This window comes from Neopelma chrysocephalum, unplaced genomic scaffold (genome assembly GCF_003984885.1).
Source record: "Neopelma chrysocephalum unplaced genomic scaffold, ASM398488v2 Primary Assembly neopelma1_106b, whole genome shotgun sequence".
Taxonomy (NCBI): Eukaryota; Metazoa; Chordata; class Aves; order Passeriformes; family Pipridae; genus Neopelma; species Neopelma chrysocephalum.
The window spans coordinates 769,023-785,129 of NW_020897771.1; the positions used below are offsets into that span (position 1 = coordinate 769,023).

At 65.2% G+C, this 16,107-nt stretch overlaps 5 protein-coding genes across 9 annotated transcripts; 3 read left to right on the forward strand and 2 right to left on the reverse strand.

The window, feature by feature from the left end:
• Positions 1-55: 55 nt before the first annotated feature.
• MAX (MYC associated factor X) lies at positions 56-2,659 on the forward strand. Of its 2 annotated transcripts, none has more exons than XM_027696434.1 (5): positions 56-189; positions 385-411; positions 1,188-1,295; positions 1,511-1,640; positions 1,842-2,659. In XM_027696434.1, the coding sequence occupies exons 1-5, from the start codon at positions 94-96 to the stop codon at positions 2,024-2,026; spliced, it is 546 nt and encodes a 181-aa protein (XP_027552235.1). In that variant the 5' UTR covers positions 56-93; the 3' UTR covers positions 2,027-2,659. The 2 variants fall into 2 exon arrangements, with proteins under 2 accessions (XP_027552235.1, XP_027552236.1); XM_027696435.1 differs by having other exon boundaries at positions 68-189; positions 1,517-1,640.
• On the reverse strand, positions 2,609-7,055 carry LOC113973846 (protein farnesyltransferase subunit beta-like). The gene is made up of 12 exons (XM_027696427.1): positions 6,957-7,055; positions 5,963-6,027; positions 5,738-5,810; positions 5,404-5,495; positions 4,962-5,108; positions 4,802-4,885; positions 4,448-4,534; positions 4,243-4,372; positions 4,028-4,160; positions 3,823-3,934; positions 3,631-3,745; positions 2,609-3,132 (listed from the first exon to the last, which is right to left on the reverse strand). The coding sequence occupies exons 1-12, from the start codon at positions 7,035-7,037 to the stop codon at positions 3,022-3,024; spliced, it is 1,230 nt and encodes a 409-aa protein (XP_027552228.1). The 5' UTR covers positions 7,038-7,055; the 3' UTR covers positions 2,609-3,021.
• Positions 7,056-8,656: 1,601 nt separating this feature from the next.
• Positions 8,657-11,968, forward strand: RAB15 (RAB15, member RAS oncogene family). Of its 3 annotated transcripts, XM_027696416.1 has the most exons (7): positions 8,657-8,816; positions 9,898-9,958; positions 10,091-10,151; positions 10,241-10,318; positions 10,395-10,484; positions 11,364-11,429; positions 11,544-11,968. In XM_027696416.1, the coding sequence occupies exons 1-7, from the start codon at positions 8,693-8,695 to the stop codon at positions 11,697-11,699; spliced, it is 636 nt and encodes a 211-aa protein (XP_027552217.1). In that variant the 5' UTR covers positions 8,657-8,692; the 3' UTR covers positions 11,700-11,968. The 3 variants fall into 3 exon arrangements, with proteins under 3 accessions (XP_027552217.1, XP_027552215.1, XP_027552218.1); XM_027696414.1 differs by lacking the exon at positions 8,657-8,816 and having other exon boundaries at positions 8,992-9,958; XM_027696417.1 differs by lacking the exon at positions 8,657-8,816 and having other exon boundaries at positions 8,992-9,958; positions 10,395-10,456; positions 11,544-11,675.
• Positions 11,969-12,752: 784 nt separating this feature from the next.
• GPX2 (glutathione peroxidase 2) lies at positions 12,753-13,567 on the forward strand. The gene is made up of 2 exons (XM_027696432.1): positions 12,753-13,029; positions 13,112-13,567. The coding sequence occupies exons 1-2, from the start codon at positions 12,805-12,807 to the stop codon at positions 13,460-13,462; spliced, it is 576 nt and encodes a 191-aa protein (XP_027552233.1). The 5' UTR covers positions 12,753-12,804; the 3' UTR covers positions 13,463-13,567.
• Positions 13,568-14,209: 642 nt separating this feature from the next.
• Positions 14,210-15,980, reverse strand: CHURC1 (churchill domain containing 1). 2 transcript variants are annotated; one of them, XM_027696445.1, is made up of 5 exons: positions 15,880-15,980; positions 15,654-15,789; positions 15,065-15,135; positions 14,540-14,636; positions 14,210-14,453 (listed from the first exon to the last, which is right to left on the reverse strand). In XM_027696445.1, the coding sequence occupies exons 1-4, from the start codon at positions 15,916-15,918 to the stop codon at positions 14,544-14,546; spliced, it is 339 nt and encodes a 112-aa protein (XP_027552246.1). In that variant the 5' UTR covers positions 15,919-15,980; the 3' UTR covers positions 14,210-14,453; positions 14,540-14,543. The 2 variants fall into 2 exon arrangements, with proteins under 2 accessions (XP_027552246.1, XP_027552245.1); XM_027696444.1 differs by having other exon boundaries at positions 14,210-14,461.
• Positions 15,981-16,107: the final 127 nt, after the last annotated feature.

Genomic DNA, 16,107 nt, shown 5'->3' on the forward strand with positions numbered 1-16,107 from the left:
CGGAAGAAGCTCTTTCCGCTCCACACCAAACTACAACTCCCGTGGTCCTTCGCGCCGCCCGGCGCCATTGCTGCCCGCAGCGCCCCCCCGCGCATGCGCGGTGCGGGCTGTTGTTGTGGCGGCGCGGCCCGCGGCTTCACCCGGGCGGGAGCGATGAGCGACAACGATGACATCGAGGTGGAGAGCGACGTGAGTTGGGTCCCCGGTCCCGGGACAGCCCCGCGGTAACCCCCCCCCGCAGCCGTTCCCCGCCCTAAGAGCGCTGGGAATGGGGTAACGTTTGGTTTGTGTGTGTTCTTCCCTCATATGGCGGCGCCCCCCCCCTCCACCATCTTCTTCCTCTTCCTCTTCTTCCTCCTCGTCACCTGGGTCGGGGCTCCTCAGGAGGAGCAGCCGAGGTTCCAGTCCGCGGTAGGTCGCTGGGGGGCCCCCTCCGCAGCCCCCCCCGGGATCGGGAGCACGTGGGTGGGAGTGTGGGGGGGGGATCTTGGGAGGGGGTGACACGGAAGGGGATCGGGGGGAGCGGGGTCTTGGGGAGAGGGAGGGTGGGTTTGGGGATGTCGTGTGGGGTTGGGGTTCTTCTTGGGAGGGGACACACGTTTGGGGCTGGGGTCTGCCGGGAGCTGTGACACACAGGGGGATCTGCGGGGCCGGGAGTCTTGTGGGGGAAAAGGGGTTTGGGGGTGTCCTGCGGGGATGGGAATGTTATGGGGAGGGTCGCCAGTGGGGTTGCGGGACTTGTGGAGAGGGATCTGGGGCTCTTTAGGGCAGGAGGAGTGCGGGGTCTTTTGGGGTAAAATGGGGGGGCCTGGGGGGGAGAATGTGTGGGGCTGTGTCATTTTAGGGGGGCGTGGGGCCGTATTTGGGGAGTATTGGAGGGGTGTACTGTACATGGGGTTGGCAGAGGGGGGCTTGTGCCTGGTTGTTTTGGTGGGGGGAAACCACGTTCCAGGGCGAAGGTGCTTTATCCCCCCTCCGGAGCCCGGGGCTGCCCCGGCAGCAGGAAGCCGGGAAAACCGAAAGCACCGGGAGCCGCCTCCTTCCCCGCCCTCGCGGCTAAGCCGGCGGCGTCACGGCCGCGGAGCCGCCCCAGGGGCGCAGCCGGGCTCCCACAGCGCTTCCCAGAAGGAATTCTGCGGGTGCAGGTGGCGGCCCCCTCCAGTGCCACCCCTGTCCCCCCCTCCTAGGCCGACAAACGGGCTCATCACAACGCGCTGGAGCGCAAGCGCAGGGACCACATCAAGGACAGCTTCCACAGCCTGCGGGATTCCGTGCCCTCACTCCAGGGAGAGAAGGTGAGTTTATGGAGCGTGCTGGGAGCACGGACACATGCCCACCCAGAGTCCAGGCTTCGTGTTTTGGGACATTCCCAAGGCTCTGTCCCACCATGGGAGTCCCCAGTGAAGACCAGAGCCAGGCTGTGGAGCCAGGGTGGGATGAGGCAGATGAAATCCCATGGTTTTCCCACTGGACTAGGTCTTTATCTTGCCTCTGGCTTTTCCCACTATTGCAACAGGCATCCCGGGCCCAAATCCTGGATAAAGCCACAGAGTACATCCAGTACATGCGCCGGAAAAACCACACACACCAGCAGGACATCGACGACCTCAAGCGGCAGAACGCGCTGCTGGAGCAGCAAGGTGGGAGCTGGGATCCGATTGGAGACGGGGTCTGGCAGGGTCTGGGGCCCAGGAGCTGGGGTCCAGCAGGGGTTGGGATCCAGGAGCTGGTGGGAGCTGGGGTGTGGCAGGAGCCATGATGCGGGATCCCATGGGAGCTGGGGTGTGGCAGGAGCTGTGATCCCGGGGGCCGGGCGCAGGGTGACCGTGCCGTCCCCGCAGTGCGTGCGCTGGAGAAGGCCCGCTCCAGTGCCCAGCTCCAGGCCAGCTACCCTGCGGACAACAGCCTCTACACCAACCCCAAGGGCAGCGCCATCTCCGCCTTCGACGGCGGCTCCGACTCCAGCTCCGACTCGGAGCCCGACGAGCCGCAGAGCAGGAAGAAGCTGCGCATGGAGGCCAGTTAGGCCCCCCCGGCGGCCCCCGGCCCGCGGCAGGACTCGCTCCCTCCGCTCCTAGAAGCTCTCGGACTGCAGCTTTCCAGCCCTCCCCGGCCCTTTCCCTGCTCCTACCACGCCGGCCCCAGGGGGAGCCGGCCAGGCCGAGCCGAAAGACTTGGGGGGGGATCAGGGAGACCTCCCTATTGCTGCCCCCCCTGCTAGTGACCCCCCTCCCCTGTCCCTCCTGGTTTTATAGGAGCATTTCTATTTATAGCCGGGGACCAGCGCAGTCCGGAGCGGGGAGGAGCCGGGCAGCCCCCCAAAAAAAGGGAGCAAGCACTGGGGGGGGGTCTCCCTATTTATTTTCTCCGTGTGCAAACTCCACCTGCCCGAGTCGGCGGAGCACGACCTGGTACAGAGCCGGGCTTGGGGGGTCCTGTCCCCCCCCTCTTCCTCCTCCTCCTTTTCCCCTCCTTTGGCCCCTTCCCACCTCCGTGGCATTATCCAAACTCCAGTGGCCCGTCCCTGCCCCGTAGGTGCCCGTTTTCCCCCCATTTTGATGCCATTCCATGGATTTAAGGTATGTTGTACATACTGCCCAGAGTTGTCTTGCAAGTTAAGGCTTCCCTTTACTATAAGACTATAAATAATAAAAAAAAAGCCAAAATTCCACTTAATTTATCTTCCCCTGTGGTCACCGCGTGTTCTCGGAATGAGGGAAGTGGTGCCACCAGAGCCAGACACGGTGTCACCTCCTGCCCCGTGTCCCCAGGGCCCCCAGCACACGGCAGGGTGTCACTTCTGGTTTATTGATGCCAAAAAGCTCTGCCGCAGCCCGTGTCCCACCTGGCTCCGGCCGGGATGGCAGCGGGACGCGCGGCCCGGGGCAGGCTGGGTTTTGGTATTGCTAGCACCCTGAGGACCTCGCTGTGCCAGCCAGGCCACCACGCCACGGGATGGGCTGGGCTGGGCCGCACACTCCGGGGCCGCGGGACCCCCAGGCGGCAGCGGGACAACCCCCCCTAGTCGGCAGCAGGTGCCGGATCCAGGCTGGGCACGGGATACTGCAGGAAGTGCATCACTGCCCTCGCCACCTTCTCTGGGGCGATGTTGTAGACGGGGTGCGTGGGCTGCTGTGGGAGAGAGAGAGGGATGGAAGAGGTTAGTCATGGAATTCTGAAGGGGTTTGCATGGGAAGGGGCTTGAGGATCGTGTAGTCCAACCCACTGTGGGCAGGGACAGCTTCCACCAGACCGGGTTGCTCCAAGCCCTGTCCAACCTGGCCTTGGACACTCCAGGGATGGGGCAGCCATCGCTTCTCTGGGCAACCTGTCCCAGAGCCTCACCACCTTCACAGGGAAGAATTTCTTCCCAATATCCCATCTAAATTTCCCCTTTTTCACTTTGGAGCCATTCCCTCTTATCCTGTCACTCCCAGCCCTTGTCCAAAGCCCCTCTCCAGCTCTATGGGAGCTCCTTTAAGCACTGGAAGCGGTTCTAAATTCTCCCTGGAGCCTTCCCTTCTCCAGGCTGAATCCCAGCTCTCTCTACCTCCATCGGATCCGCATTTCCCGGCGCTGTGGAGCCCTGGAAGTTCAGCCCTGCCCACCCCAGCAATGTCCAGCACCTACCAGGCAGTTCTCAGGGATACCCAGGACCACCTCGTTGTGGAGGTCTCCGCTTCCGAAGTGCTGGGCAATGGCCAGCCCGCTCAGGCAGTAGCAGGTGTGGTAGAAATCCCGGGATCTGCGCGTAGGGACATATTGGGATGCTGAGGGGGAGCCTGGGGGGCTGGGCAGCCCCGTGTTCCCCCCATCACTCACTTTCCTGGCTTATCCAGCAGCCCCCCGGCCGGGCACTGGCAGCACAGGAGGATGTATTCCTGCAGCGCCAGCTGGTCGAACATCCAGTGCGCCATGCTCAGCGCTGTGTCACCTGGGAGGAAACACGGAGGAGAAACACCAGGAGGAGGTGTCAAATCCCTGGAGATGCCATTCTGGGGAGCACAGGAAGCCCATGACAACTCACCCCTGGCATGGAGTGCCCGATGGAGCAGGGGCAGGAGCCCGGCTTGCCAAAAGGAGTAGCACCCGTCCACCAGCTTGTTGCAGCGGCCCTGGAATCCGCCCTCGAAGCGCATCTGCCGCCCGGTCACCCAGTGCTGCGGGATGATCGGAGCCAGTGTGGGATCAGGGATCGCCAGTGGGATGGGACACCCTATACCCCGGGCAGGGATCACTCACCAGCAGGCTCCGGAGGTTGAGCAGATGCTCCTGCTGGAGGATGACCAGCGCGGCCATGCCGCAGAAGGTGTAGCCGCCGTGCGCCTCCATGCCCGGCACGCCGCCGATCCCGCCCTCCCAGTTCTGGCACCTGTGGGAGCAGGGTCAGGGTGGCACCGGCGCCAGGAATGCCGTCCCGTGTGCTCCCCCCGTCCCCAAATCTCACCTTGCGATCCACTCGGCCGTCCCGGAGAAGAGCGCGGGCGTCAGGATGTTGGTCAGTGAGGCCACTGAGGCGGCACAGTAGGCACTCCTGCGGGAAAATGGTGCTCAGGGATGTGGGAAAAGGGCACGCAGGGATGCGGCACCCGCTCCCTGCTGCAGCTCTGGCTCCCCAAAATTACACTGGCTCCCCAAAACAGCGCCAGCTGCTGACACCAGCCCCGTGCTACAGCACCCCAAAGTAGCTCATCACCATGGGACCAGCTCCCCAAAACGATACCGGCTCCCAAAATCATCACCAGCTCCCAGCACTGGCTCCCCAAAAGTGCCCCAGCCCCCCAAAACGGCCCTCACCCACCTGACATCCACCTCTCCGCCCACGTGCATGAGGAAGGAGCCATCCGGCTGCTTCAAAGAGTACAGGTATTCCAGGAGCTTCTTCCTGCAGGAGCCAGCGGCTGTGAGAGAAGGGGGACACACCCCCCACGTCCCCCCCCCAGCTCCCCCGGCCCCCAGACCTGTCGATGATGCCGAAGGCCTCCTCGGTGCCGATGATGCAGAGCGCGTTGACGGCAGCGTAGGTGGGGGCGAGGTGGGGGTGCTGCCCGGGACCCCCTCCAAATCCACCCTGGGGGCTCTGGCAGCGCCTCAGGAATTGGCAGACGCTGCAGGAAAGTGGGCAAGGGGCTCATTGTTACCTGTGTCGCCCCGGCAGGGCGTTATGTCCCCTCCCAGCCCTGTGAACCCCCACCGAGGCCGGAGCCGGGGGTGTCACCCCCCCCATCTCTGCCGTCACGAGGGAGCCTCCGGAAGAATGGGCGGCATTGACGGCGACAGGGAGACAAAGCGCTCCTTTGCTCTGGGGACAGCGGGAGGTGGCACCTCCAGAGTCACGCGGGTGGCCCGTGGGGACGCTGGCCATGGAAGGGTGGGGGTCCCCCCCCGGCTCCCACCACTTACTCAGAGGCCACCGACTCCGGGATGGGCTCATCCAGCAGCTCCAGGCTGTGCAGGATCCAGTAGCAGAGCCAGGGGCGGCTGGCATCCAGACACTGAGGGGACAGAGGGGACAGTCAGGCAGTGGCACTGGACATAGGGTGCTGCAGGAACAGGCAGGAGTGAGGGGACAGGAAAGAGAATCCCCGGAGCATCACTGGATCCCACGAGCACACAGGGAACGCTGTGTCCACTCTGGGGCTGGCAAACCCCCGGTGACAATCCTGATGACAGCCCTGGGGTGAGGGGTTCGCCCCAGCCAGCGGCTCCAGGGCGGGATATCCGGCATTCCCAGTACCTCATAGGCTTCGGTGAGCTGCCGGAGGCCTCTCTTCAGGTAATGGAAGTGCTTCTCCCGCTGCAGGACATACCTGGGAGACAGGGAGGACAGGGATGAGCAGGCAGGGTGGCCTGGAAAAGCAGGGGGGCAATGGCAGGAGAGGCAGGATCCCACCGCAGCCAGAGTTGTTGCTTTTTTTTGGGATGGGAATTATTTATGTATATCGGGAACTTTGGGACTCACTGCGAGGAGTGATGGTTTGTCTTGTAGGCGTCATAGACCTCCTGCACAATGTCCTCCACCTTGGACTTAGCGAGGAAAGAGGGAATAAAGACTGTGGTGAGCTCTGGGAAGTGGCTCTGCACATCCCAAAATGATCCCCACTGAGCCCCGCAGCTTCTACCCCATCCCAGGGCTTTATCCGACTCATGGCCCCGTCTCATCCAGTAAAACCAAAGTGGGAGCTGCCAGGAGCTTTGTGCCCCAAATTATGCCAGAGTCCAACACCATCTGGTGCTGCTTTACAAATCCAGCTGGAGTTTGGTTCATCCTGGGATCCCCATGGAAAACACGCTCCTCCCACTCATGCTGGGATAACCAGGGACTTCAACACCCCCGACCCAGGACCCAGGATAATCCTCCAGGAAATACCCCAGGATCGGCCTCAGGGTTTGGGAGGGGCAGCCTCCCACCCACATGCATGGCACTGTGTCCTGCCAGGATGGAACTGAGCAGGAATTCCAAGGATTGGGAAACCAGCAGTCACTTTTTACCCCGTCCCGGCACCCAGGGGAGCTGCCAGCGGCTGGATCAGGACAGAGGGCGGGAGGAGGGGGTCTGGCTGCCCCCCAGGACCTCTCACCCGCTCCGAATTAGTTCTGGGGGACGTGTCACAGCCCCCGTGGGTGTCGCCCGGGGGCTGCAGCGGCTGGTGGGTGGCAGCACCCCCCGAGCCCCCCAAAAACCCCTCTCCGGGTGACCGAGCTGTTGTGACAGCGGTGGGTGTGCGGCCAGCGGCTGGCGTGGGGAAACTGGGGCAGGGACCAGCCGGTCCCACGGCCGCCCGGCACCCCCCACACCAGCCCCGCGGCCCCGCAGCGCCACGGCAGCCCCAGGGCCGGCCCCGCGGCACCGCAGACCCCGCACCCCAGTCCCGCTGCAGCCTGGCGACCCCACTCCTAGGCCCCCCCAGAGCCCCGTCGCCGAGCACCGCAGCGGCCCCCCGAGCCCCGCACACCTGCTCGGCGGAGGTGCAGGTGCGCAGCCCGTCGTCCCGCAGCCGCCGCCGCCCGCCGGGCCCGGGGGCCGCTCCCGCCATTGCGGCCCGCGGGGAGCGGCGACGGCGGCCGGGAGGGGACAGGGGGCCACGCCCCCCGGACACGCCCCTCACATCTGGCCCCGCCCCTTCCCCGCCCGGCCCCGGCGCGCATGCCGGGAGGGCGCTGCGTCATCGCGATGTGACGTCATGCATGACGTCACAGTCGAAGCCATGATTTGGGATTCTGGAAGGGAGCTCGTCCGGTGCCAACCCCCTGCCTTGGGCGGGTACACCTGCCACCAGGCCAGGTTGCTTCAAGCCCCATCCAACCTGGCCTTGGACACTCCCAGGGATCCAGGGGCAGCCACAGCTTCTCTGGGCAATCAATTCCCGTGCCTCACCACCCTCACAGTAAAGAATTTCTCCCTAATATCCCAACTAACTTTCCCCTTTTCCACTTTGGAGCCATTCCCCCTTGTGCTGTCCCTCCAGGCCCTTGTCCCAAGTCCCTCTCCAGCTCTCCTGGAGCCCCTTTAGGCACTGCAAGGAGCTCTGAGGTCTCTCTGAAGCCTTCCCATCTCCAGACTGGACACCCCCAGCTCTCTCCCAGCCTGTCCCTAACCCTCGGATCATCTCCATGGCCTCCTCTGGCCCTGCTCCAGCAGCTCCATGTCCTTCCCATGCCAAGGACTCCAGAGCTGGGCACAGTACTCCAGGTGGGATGTCACCTGAGCAGGGCAGGGCAGGACAATCCCCCCTCGCTGCTGCCCTTGCTGCCAGTGGCACAGCCAGGGACACCATTGGCTTTCTGGGCTGCCAGGTCATATCCAGCACCCCCAAATCCCTCTCCTCTGGGCTGCTCTCCATCCCATCACCCCCATCCCACACTGATCCCGGCAGTTGTCCCGATCCCTGTGCCAACTCTGCCCTTGGCCTCCTTGACCCCCACGAGGTTCCCATGGGCCCACCTTTGTCCAGGCCCCCCTGGATGCCATCCCATCCTTCCAAAGTGTCACTCACTCCCCCGGTGCAGCTCCATGTGTCACCCCAGTGTCCCCTGCTGCACCCCTGTGTCTCCTTCCCAGTGCCCCCAGAGCATCCCCCAGTGTTCTGAGAATCCCCAGTGTCCCCACTGGTCCCCCTGGTACCTCCCCCGTTTCTCCCATCTCCTGTTTTCCAGAGCATCCCCAACGTATCCCCCGGTGCCTCCCCTGTGTGTCCCTCCCGGTGCTCCAGAGCATCCCCCGGTGTCCCCATCGGTCCCGCTTCCCCCGTGTCCCTCATGGAGCTTCCCTGCAATTCCCCACGGTGCCCCGGAGCATCCCCCGGGTCATCCCCTGCTGCACGCCCGGTGTATCCCGGGTTCTCCTTCCTCTGCGCACGCCAGTGTCCCTCTCCCGGTGCTCCGGAGCGTTCCCCGGTGTCCTCACCGGTTCCCCCGGTGCTTCTCCCATGTCCCCACCCCGTTTCCCAACAGCATCCCCCGGTGCCGCCCCGCACCCGGTGCATCCCCCGTGCACTCCCGGTGCTCCCTCCCCCGCATCCCCGGTGTCCCCTCCCCGTTCCCCATAGCATCCCCCGGTTCCCCCCCCCACTCCCCGGTGCCCCCTCCCGCCGCCGCCGCCCTCGCCCCGCCCCGGTGCATCCCCCGGTGCCAGCCCGGCCCGGCGCGGCGGCGGCGCAGCTCCGGTGCGGCCCCGGTGCCCGGGCCCGCCATGGCCAAGCAGTACGACGTGCTGTTCCGGCTGCTGCTGCTCGGGGACTCGGGCGTGGGCAAGACCTGCCTGCTCTGCCGGTTCACCGACAACCAGTTCCACCCCGCCCACATCTCCACCATCGGTACCGGCAGCGGCAGCGCGCGGCGGCGGGAGCGGGGAAACGGGGAACCGGGAGCGTCGGGGAAGCGGGAGCACCGGGGAAACGGGAGCACCGGGGAAACGGGGAACCGGGAGCATCGGGGAGCCGGGAGCAGTGGGAAGGCTCAGCACCGGGGAAACGGGAGCGGTGGGAGCCGCAGTAGCGGGGGAAAGGGAAACCGGGGAACTGAGGAACCGGGGAGTCGTGGCACCGGGAAACAGGGAGCACCGCGAAACTGGGGAGCCGCAGCACTGGGGAAGCAGGGAGCCGTGGGCACCGGGAAACCGCGAGTACCGGGAGGCTGCAGCACCGGGGAAACGGAAAACCGGGCAACTGGGGAGCGGGAAAACCGTGGGAACTGGGGGGTGTTAGGGAGCCACAGCATCTGGGAACCGGGAAACCAGGGAGGGGCAAAACCGTGGGCACTGGGGAAGGGGGGAGTACAGAGGAGCTGAGAAGCCAGAGGATCGGGGAAACGGAAAACCAGGGCACCTGGGAGTCGTGGGCACTGGGGAACCGGGGAGTGGCGGGCACGGGAAAAGCGGGGGCACCGGGAAACTGCGAGCAACGGGGATACGGTTAACCGTGGGCACTGGGGAGCTGCAACACCGGGGAAACGGGGAACCGGAGAGTGGGAAAACTCTGGGAACCAGGGAACAGGGAGCATCGGGAGTCGCAATACCCGGGAACTGGGAAACCGGGGGCACCGGAGAGCCGCGGCTTCGGGGAACCGGGAGCATCTGGGAGCCAGGAAATCATGGGCACGGGGGAACCGGGAACACTGGGCATCTCCGGCACGGGGGAACCGGGAGCAGCATGCAGCCGGGAACTGGGAGCAGTGGGCAGCCACAGCACTGGGAAGCCGTAGCACTGAGGAACCGGGAGCACCGGGATCACCTACCTGGCACCTCTTGCCAGGCCTGGCAGCGGGTGTGGGCACCAGCACCGGGCCACGGCGGGGCTTGGGGTGGGCCAGGAGGGAACCGGAGCGCCCCCGGTGACAGCAGCTCCAGCGGTGGGGAACACCGGGACACCCCCGTCCCCTCTCCCGTCCCCGTCCCAGGTGTCGACTTCAAGATGAAGACGATCGAGGTGGACGGGATCAAGGTGCGGATACAGATCTGGTGAGTGGCGGCACTGGATCCCGGGGGGGGCATTCTGGGGGGTCTGAGTCCCGCTCCCCCAGCCGGGGTGGGGGCTGAGCCCTGCCCAGCTCATGCCGCGGGTGGTGGCACTGACCTGCTGTCCTCGGGCAGGGACACGGCCGGCCAGGAGCGGTACCAGACCATCACCAAGCAGTACTACCGGCGGGCACAGGTACGGGGGGGGTTCCCATCCCGGTGTGCAGGAGAGGGGAAACTGAGGCACAGATTTGGGGTGTCAGTGGCCGGCCCCCCCTCCCGCAGGGCATCTTCCTGGTGTATGACATCAGCAGCGAGCGCTCCTACCAGCACATCGTGAAGTGGGCCAGCGACGTGGATGAGGTAGAGGTGCATGGGGGGGAGGTGGGGGTCCCCTCGCCGTGGTGGGGGGGTCCTCACACCGCCCCCCCCCCCGCAGTATGCGCCCGACGGCGTCCAGAAAATCCTCATCGGGAACAAAGCGGACGAGGAGCACAAGAGGCAAGTGCCCAAAGAGCAAGGGCTGCAGGTGAGCGGGGGCTGGCCTGTGCCCCCCGGGGGGGCAGGACCCCACCCCCTGCGCCCCCAGGGTGGTCGGGCCCCCCCCCTGCACTCCCGAGGGGCCCCAACAGCCCTCACGCAGCCTTACCTGTGTCCAGGAACCCCCCAACTTCCCCCCTCCCCCCCCCCCCCCCAAAATCCCCCCCCCCCCACTATCCAGGAACCCCCTTGCTCCCCCACAGTAGTTGTACACCCCAAGGGCTGATCTTAGATCTCCCTGTTCCCCACCCAGGACATCCAGGGACCCCCAACCCCTCCCTGCACCTCCAGCATGGTCCTCTGCACCCCTAAAGCACCCAGTGACTCCCCCCAGTGTCTCCCTGGGACCTCTAGACCCCCAAATCATCCAGTACCCCCTCCTCTACCCCTGGCTTAGTCAGTCCCTCCCTGAGCCCACCCTGCATTCTCCATGGACCCCAGCAGCCCTCCTGCAGCCTTACCTGTGTCCTGGGGCCCCCAAACATCCCCAGTGCCCCCCAGCATGACCAGGGACAATCCCCCCCCGCAGTCTGTACCCAGGGACTGCTGACCCCCCCCACTCCCAGAGGATCCAGGAACCCCCTTTCCCCCTCACACTGCACCCCCAGGGTGTCCAGGAACCCCCAACCCCTCCTCACACCTCCAGCGTGGTCCCCTGCACCCCTAAAGCACCCAGGGACCCCTGCCAGGACCTCTGGACCCCCAAAGCCCCCAGTGCCCAGCCCCGGGGTGTTCCCCTATGCCAGCCCCCCCCAGCTCACCCGTCTGTCCGTGCCCGGCTGTGCACGTTCCGGGGGGGGGAAGCGGGGTTATTGAATCCCCCCCCACCAAATCACGCTCCCTCCCCGCCAAAATCCTGGTGCCACAGTTGGCCAGGGAATACGGGATGGATTTCTACGAGACCAGTGCCTGCAGCAACCTCAACATCAAGGAGGTATGGGGGGGCTGGGAGGAGGGCCGGGGGGTCCCGAGGGGACTGGGAGGGGGGCTGGAGGTTCTGGAGGGGTTCTGGGCGCGCTCTCTCGGGCTCACATGCCCCCTCCCGCAGTCCTTCACGCGGCTGACGGAGCTGGTGCTGCAGGCGCACCGCAAGGAGCTGGAGGAGCTGCGGGGGCCCCCCCGCGCCCCCACCCTGGCCCGGTTGGAGGAGGAGGAGCAGCAACCTCTGCAGGGCGAGGACACCCCCAAGACCTGCTGGTGTTGAGGGCTGGGACCCCCCCTGACCCGGCCCCCGGCTGTGCCGGGAGGGGGCACGATAGGGGCGGGATTGGGGCGGTCACCATGGAGGCGGGGAGGGACACGGGACACCCCACAGGGAACGGGGCGGGGGGAGAAGGCATGGGGGTGCCCTCCCCGATGTGCAGAGTGGGGTGGGGGTGTCCAGGTGCTGTGTGCCCACCCGGTGTCCACTCCGTGCCCGAGGGCACCCCCGAGTTTTACACACACGGTTTGCAGAATAAAGGTGATGCTGGAGGTGCTGGTGGTCCGTGTGCTCGGTGGGGGGCTGTGGGCACGATGCCGTGGTGGTGGTCACCATCCAGGGGCACCGGCACAGGGAGCAGCGTGCGGCGGGCATGGCCTGGGCACGGACACCCGAGCAGTGATCAATAATGGAGGGGGATCCAGGGCGGCAAGGATGGTGTCTCCTTTCCAGGCTGGGCACGGGAACATGGGACATAGCACCTGCAGGGTGCCATGGCCAACACCAGTTGGATGGGTGGTTCCTGGGATGGGTGGTTCCTGGGATGCTGGTCACTAGCATATAGGAGGACACCGAGATGCTGCCAGGCACTGGGATGGGCAGGTACCAGGACAATGGTGGGCACCACAGCAGACGGGCCCAAGGATTGAGCTGGCACTGGGACCAGCAGGCCCTGGGATTGGTGGGCACTGGGATAGCAGGACAGGAGACCCCAGAGGCAATGCCAAGGCAGCGCCAGGCAAGAAGTGCTGGGGCACCCGTACCCACCGCCCTCCACCCCACACAGCCCCAGCTCCCAGACTCCTGTTATTCCCCAATTCCCACCGTCATTCCCAAACCTTGGGAACACGCTGTGCCAGGCCGGCAGCATCCCTCATCCTGCGGGCACTGGGACGAGCAGCTGCACCGCGCCGTGCCATGAATTATTGAGGCAGGTGGAGCATCGCCCTGGCCCCGCGCCACCTTCCTCCTTCCACGGGTGGGACGGGCAGCTCCGGTTTCTCCCGAGCCGCGGCGGGGCCTGAAGACCTTTGGACCATGACGTGGGCACCGGGAAGCCCTTAAGAGGCGGTACGGGCGCGGGGGGGAGGCAGCCGCGCCCGCAGCCATGACCGTCCCCATCGCCAAGTCCTTCTACGACCTGAGCGCCACCTCCCTGCAGGGGGAAAAGGTGGATTTCGGCGTTTTCCGGGGCCGCGTGGTCCTGATTGAGAACGTGGCGTCGCTCTGAGGCACCACGGTGCGGGATTACACCCAGCTCAACCAGCTCCAAGCCCGCTACCCCCGGCGGCTGGTCGTGCTGGGCTTCCCCTGTAACCAGTTTGGCTACCAGGTAAGTCTCGTGGGCTACGAGGCGGGGAGGGAGAGGGGGCTGGGAAACGCACAGCTCCCGGATTTCCACTTCCCCGCCGCAGGAGAACGGCACCAACGAGGAGATCCTCAACACCCTAAAGCACGTGCGGCCCGGGGGCGGCTTCGAGCCCAACTTCACCCTGTTCCAGAAGTGCCAGGTGAACGGGAGCGACACCCACCCCGTGTTCGCCTACCTCAAGGCTCACCTGCCCGCGCCAGCCGACGAGGCTGCACACCTGATGGGCGAGCCCCGCTTTGTCACCTGGAGCCCCGTGCGGCGCTCCGACATCTCCTGGAATTTCGAGAAGTTCCTGGTGGGGCCCGAGGGGGAGCCGTTCCGGCGCTACAGTCCCCGCGTCCCCACAATCCAGCTGGAGCCTGACATCCAGCGCCTCCTCAAGCTGGCCAAGTAACCCCGGCTCTGGCACGGTCCCGGCTCTGATGTGATCCCAGCTCCGAGGTCACCCTGGGGTGGCCCCAGCTCTCCGTAGGGTGACAGCTCCCTCTGAAACTGCCATGGGGAGGGTGCTCGATGGGGATGGAGGGTTGGAGCTGCTGGGGCGGCGCGGGCTGGGTGCAATAAATGAGCCGGAGGGAGTGTGCCCAGATCTGTGTAGTTTTTGGGAACATACCCAGATCCACAAGGCTCTTGGGAACCTACCCACAGCCATGTGGGTTTTGGGGGCTGTCGGGAGAAGCAGGAAGGAGGCTGCAGCCCTGAGGTGCCAGACCAGGAAACAGTGGCACAGGGGTAGGTGGGGGCCAGGTCGGCTGCACCCAGTTCCCTGAGGCCGTTGCTGGGGCTGGTGCCAAGAGCACCACCTCACTCACCCCAGGGCAGTGATTTCCCACACCCAGCTCCTTCCTGCCTCAGGAATATGGAATTCCTGGCAGGGCAAGGCTGAGTTACACACCCCAGGGCACACAGAAGTGACCCCAAACCAGCTCCTCAGGGAGGGAAAATAATCAAGTTGTTTCTCTGCAGGGTTTAGGAGAGCACTGCGAGTGCAGTGGGCTCTCAAGTGCTGGGAAGGACTAGAGAGGAATTCCATAGGCTCCTGGGATGGGAGAAGCCCCCTTGATCCTTGCATCAGCCCCCAACACCCTTCACCAGTTCCAGGGGGTGAAGCCCAACCCCAAAATACTCCCACCTGCACCACTGAGCTGTCACGTGTCACATTTATTGCCCCACACAAGAGGCCTCCTGAGGCAGGGATGGGGTGGGAATCCCTTTGAATCCTGTTTTGGGGTGACAGAGACCCTGTTTTGGGGTCCCCTTTATGTCTTCAGCACACGGGGGGGCTCAGGCCATGGTGCTGCACCCCATCCCTGCAGCTGAGGTCAGAGCCACAGGGCTTCCAGAAACACGGGAGCATCCGGTGTTGGGCGTTCCTTGCATCCAGGCTGGAAGTCTGGGGGAGAGAATCACATAAGGGACTCTGTGGTCCCCAGGGATCGTGGTTCCAGGGATCTCATCCCAGGGTACACACCAGTTCAGAAGAGCGGGGTCATCTGGCGAGGGTCGTCGGGCAGGATGCTGATGGAATCCTCGGCACGGCCGCAGAGCAGGCACAGCATGGTGTACTCCTGGGGGGAGGAAAAGGGGGGGATGGAAAAAGCGGGGCTGCCACGGCCCTGCTCCCCCACAGGGAAACCTGAGCCGGATCTGGTACCCGATCCCCGATTGCAATCAGAGCCAGCAGATCTCGTTTCCAGCCCCACTGGCTCCCCCGAGCCCTTTTTCCAGCAGTTTGCTGCATAGAAAATGTGACAGGAATGAGGAATGGGGGGCACAGGCTCCTCCCATCACCCACATTCCCATGCCAGGGGAGCTGGGCTCCCCCCACAAGGCACGGACTAGTGCCAGGAGCCTCCAGGTACTCCTGGGCACAGGGATGCAGCTCCGAATCCTTCAAGGCTCCATTCCAGGGCAGGTGGGAATCAGCCCATGAAAGGGTGGGTCTGGCATTCCAGAGGCAGAGCCAGGAAGGGGGTTGTGGGGAAAAAGGGCACACCTGGTAGTCGTCCACCACACTGAAGGTGTACTCGTGGTGTGCGATCAGGTGGTGGCAGTTCTTGCACAGGTCTGTCAGAACGGGGGACAGTGGAGTGAGGGGACACAGGCACTGTCCCTTGGGTTTATACCCCCCTCCCAAATTCCTCAGGACAAGCCCCCACCCTCTGTGCCTGCCTTCACTCCTGGAGTGCAGACCCCCTGTCCCCAAAGCATCTAATTCCCCCCCAGCACCTCACCCCCCTTTAACGCCCCTCAGCTCCCTGACAACCCCTCCCAAAACTGCAGACCCCATCCCTGGGAAGCCACCATTCCCATCCTCAGGGACCTCCTGAATATTGGGCCCCCAAATTTTCCCCTTCCCAAATTAACCCTCCCTTAGGCCTCCCCCCTCCTCTGAGCCCGGGTTCTCCCCAAACGCCAGGCCTTAAAAGTTCCCCCGAGCCCCAGACCCCTCCCAGTCCTCCAGACCCACCCCACCAACCTTCAGCGACCCCCTGAGCCCCAGGCCCCAAACGTCCCCCTCGGCCCTCAAGACCCCCAGATCCCACAGGTCACACCTCCACCCTCCCCGGTGCCCCCCCTCGCACGGTCATAGGTGACGATCTCCTCCCCGCCGTGCAGGCCCGCGGCCCGGTTCGCGACCAGCACGAAGTCCCGGCGGCCGCACTGTGCGCAGCCCACGAAGTTCAGGAGGAAGGAACCGCCCTCCAGGCAGGTGGTGCCCTAGGGCGGCAGCACAGGCTGGGACCGGACCGGGGAGCGGTCCCGGTGAGTCCCGGCCCGGCCCGTCCCATCCCGGCTCCCCCCCCTCACCCGCTCCGGGTACTCGGTGCCCACGCAGCCCCCACACATCTCGCGCCGCCGGCGCCCCGAGTCTCGCGAGAGCTGCGCACAGGGGGCGGGGCTTGGGGGAGGGCGGGACAGCAGGACGATGTCTGTCGTTGGGGGCGGGGCTTGATGAGGAAAGGGGCGGGGCGGGGGGGGTCCGTGGGGCTGGGTGGGGAATCCGGGGCTAGTGGGGGATACCTGGGGCTACCTGGG

What these genes read in the sequence shown, in the direction of transcription:
- RAB15 (XM_027696414.1), top strand. Translation starts at nt 9,651, where the DNA reads ATGCAGCCGGGAACTGGGAGCAGTGGGCAGCCACAGCACTGGGAAGCC. An exon ending in CCAAAGAGCAAGGGCTGCAG is followed by an intron (nt 10,485 to 11,363) that starts GTGAGCGGGGGC and finishes CTGGTGCCACAG; the next exon opens with TTGGCCAGGGAATACGGGAT. An exon ending in GCAACCTCAACATCAAGGAG is followed by an intron (nt 11,430 to 11,543) that starts GTATGGGGGGGC and finishes CCCCTCCCGCAG; the next exon opens with TCCTTCACGCGGCTGACGGA.
- CHURC1 (XM_027696445.1), bottom strand. Translation starts at nt 15,918, where the DNA reads ATGTGTGGGGGCTGCGTGGGCACCGAGTACCCGGAGCGG. An exon ending in GGAGATCGTCACCTATGACC is followed by an intron (nt 15,136 to 15,653) that starts GTGCGAGGGGGG and finishes CCGTTCTGACAG; the next exon opens with ACCTGTGCAAGAACTGCCAC. An exon ending in GTGTGGTGGACGACTACCAG is followed by an intron (nt 14,637 to 15,064) that starts GTGTGCCCTTTT and finishes TCCTCCCCCCAG; the next exon opens with GAGTACACCATGCTGTGCCT.
- LOC113973846 (XM_027696427.1), bottom strand. Translation starts at nt 7,037, where the DNA reads ATGGCGGGAGCGGCCCCCGGGCCCGGCGGGCGGCGGCGGCTGCGGGAC. An exon ending in GGCGGAGAGGTGGATGTCAG is followed by an intron (nt 4,535 to 4,801) that starts GTGGGTGAGGGC and finishes ATTTTCCCGCAG; the next exon opens with GAGTGCCTACTGTGCCGCCT. An exon ending in TCGGGCACTCCATGCCAGGG is followed by an intron (nt 3,935 to 4,027) that starts GTGAGTTGTCAT and finishes GTTTCCTCCCAG; the next exon opens with GTGACACAGCGCTGAGCATG.
- MAX (XM_027696434.1), top strand. Translation starts at nt 94, where the DNA reads ATGCGCGGTGCGGGCTGTTGTTGTGGCGGCGCGGCCCGCGGCTTCACC. An exon ending in ACATCGAGGTGGAGAGCGAC is followed by an intron (nt 190 to 384) that starts GTGAGTTGGGTC and finishes GGGGCTCCTCAG; the next exon opens with GAGGAGCAGCCGAGGTTCCA. An exon ending in CGCGCTGCTGGAGCAGCAAG is followed by an intron (nt 1,641 to 1,841) that starts GTGGGAGCTGGG and finishes CCGTCCCCGCAG; the next exon opens with TGCGTGCGCTGGAGAAGGCC.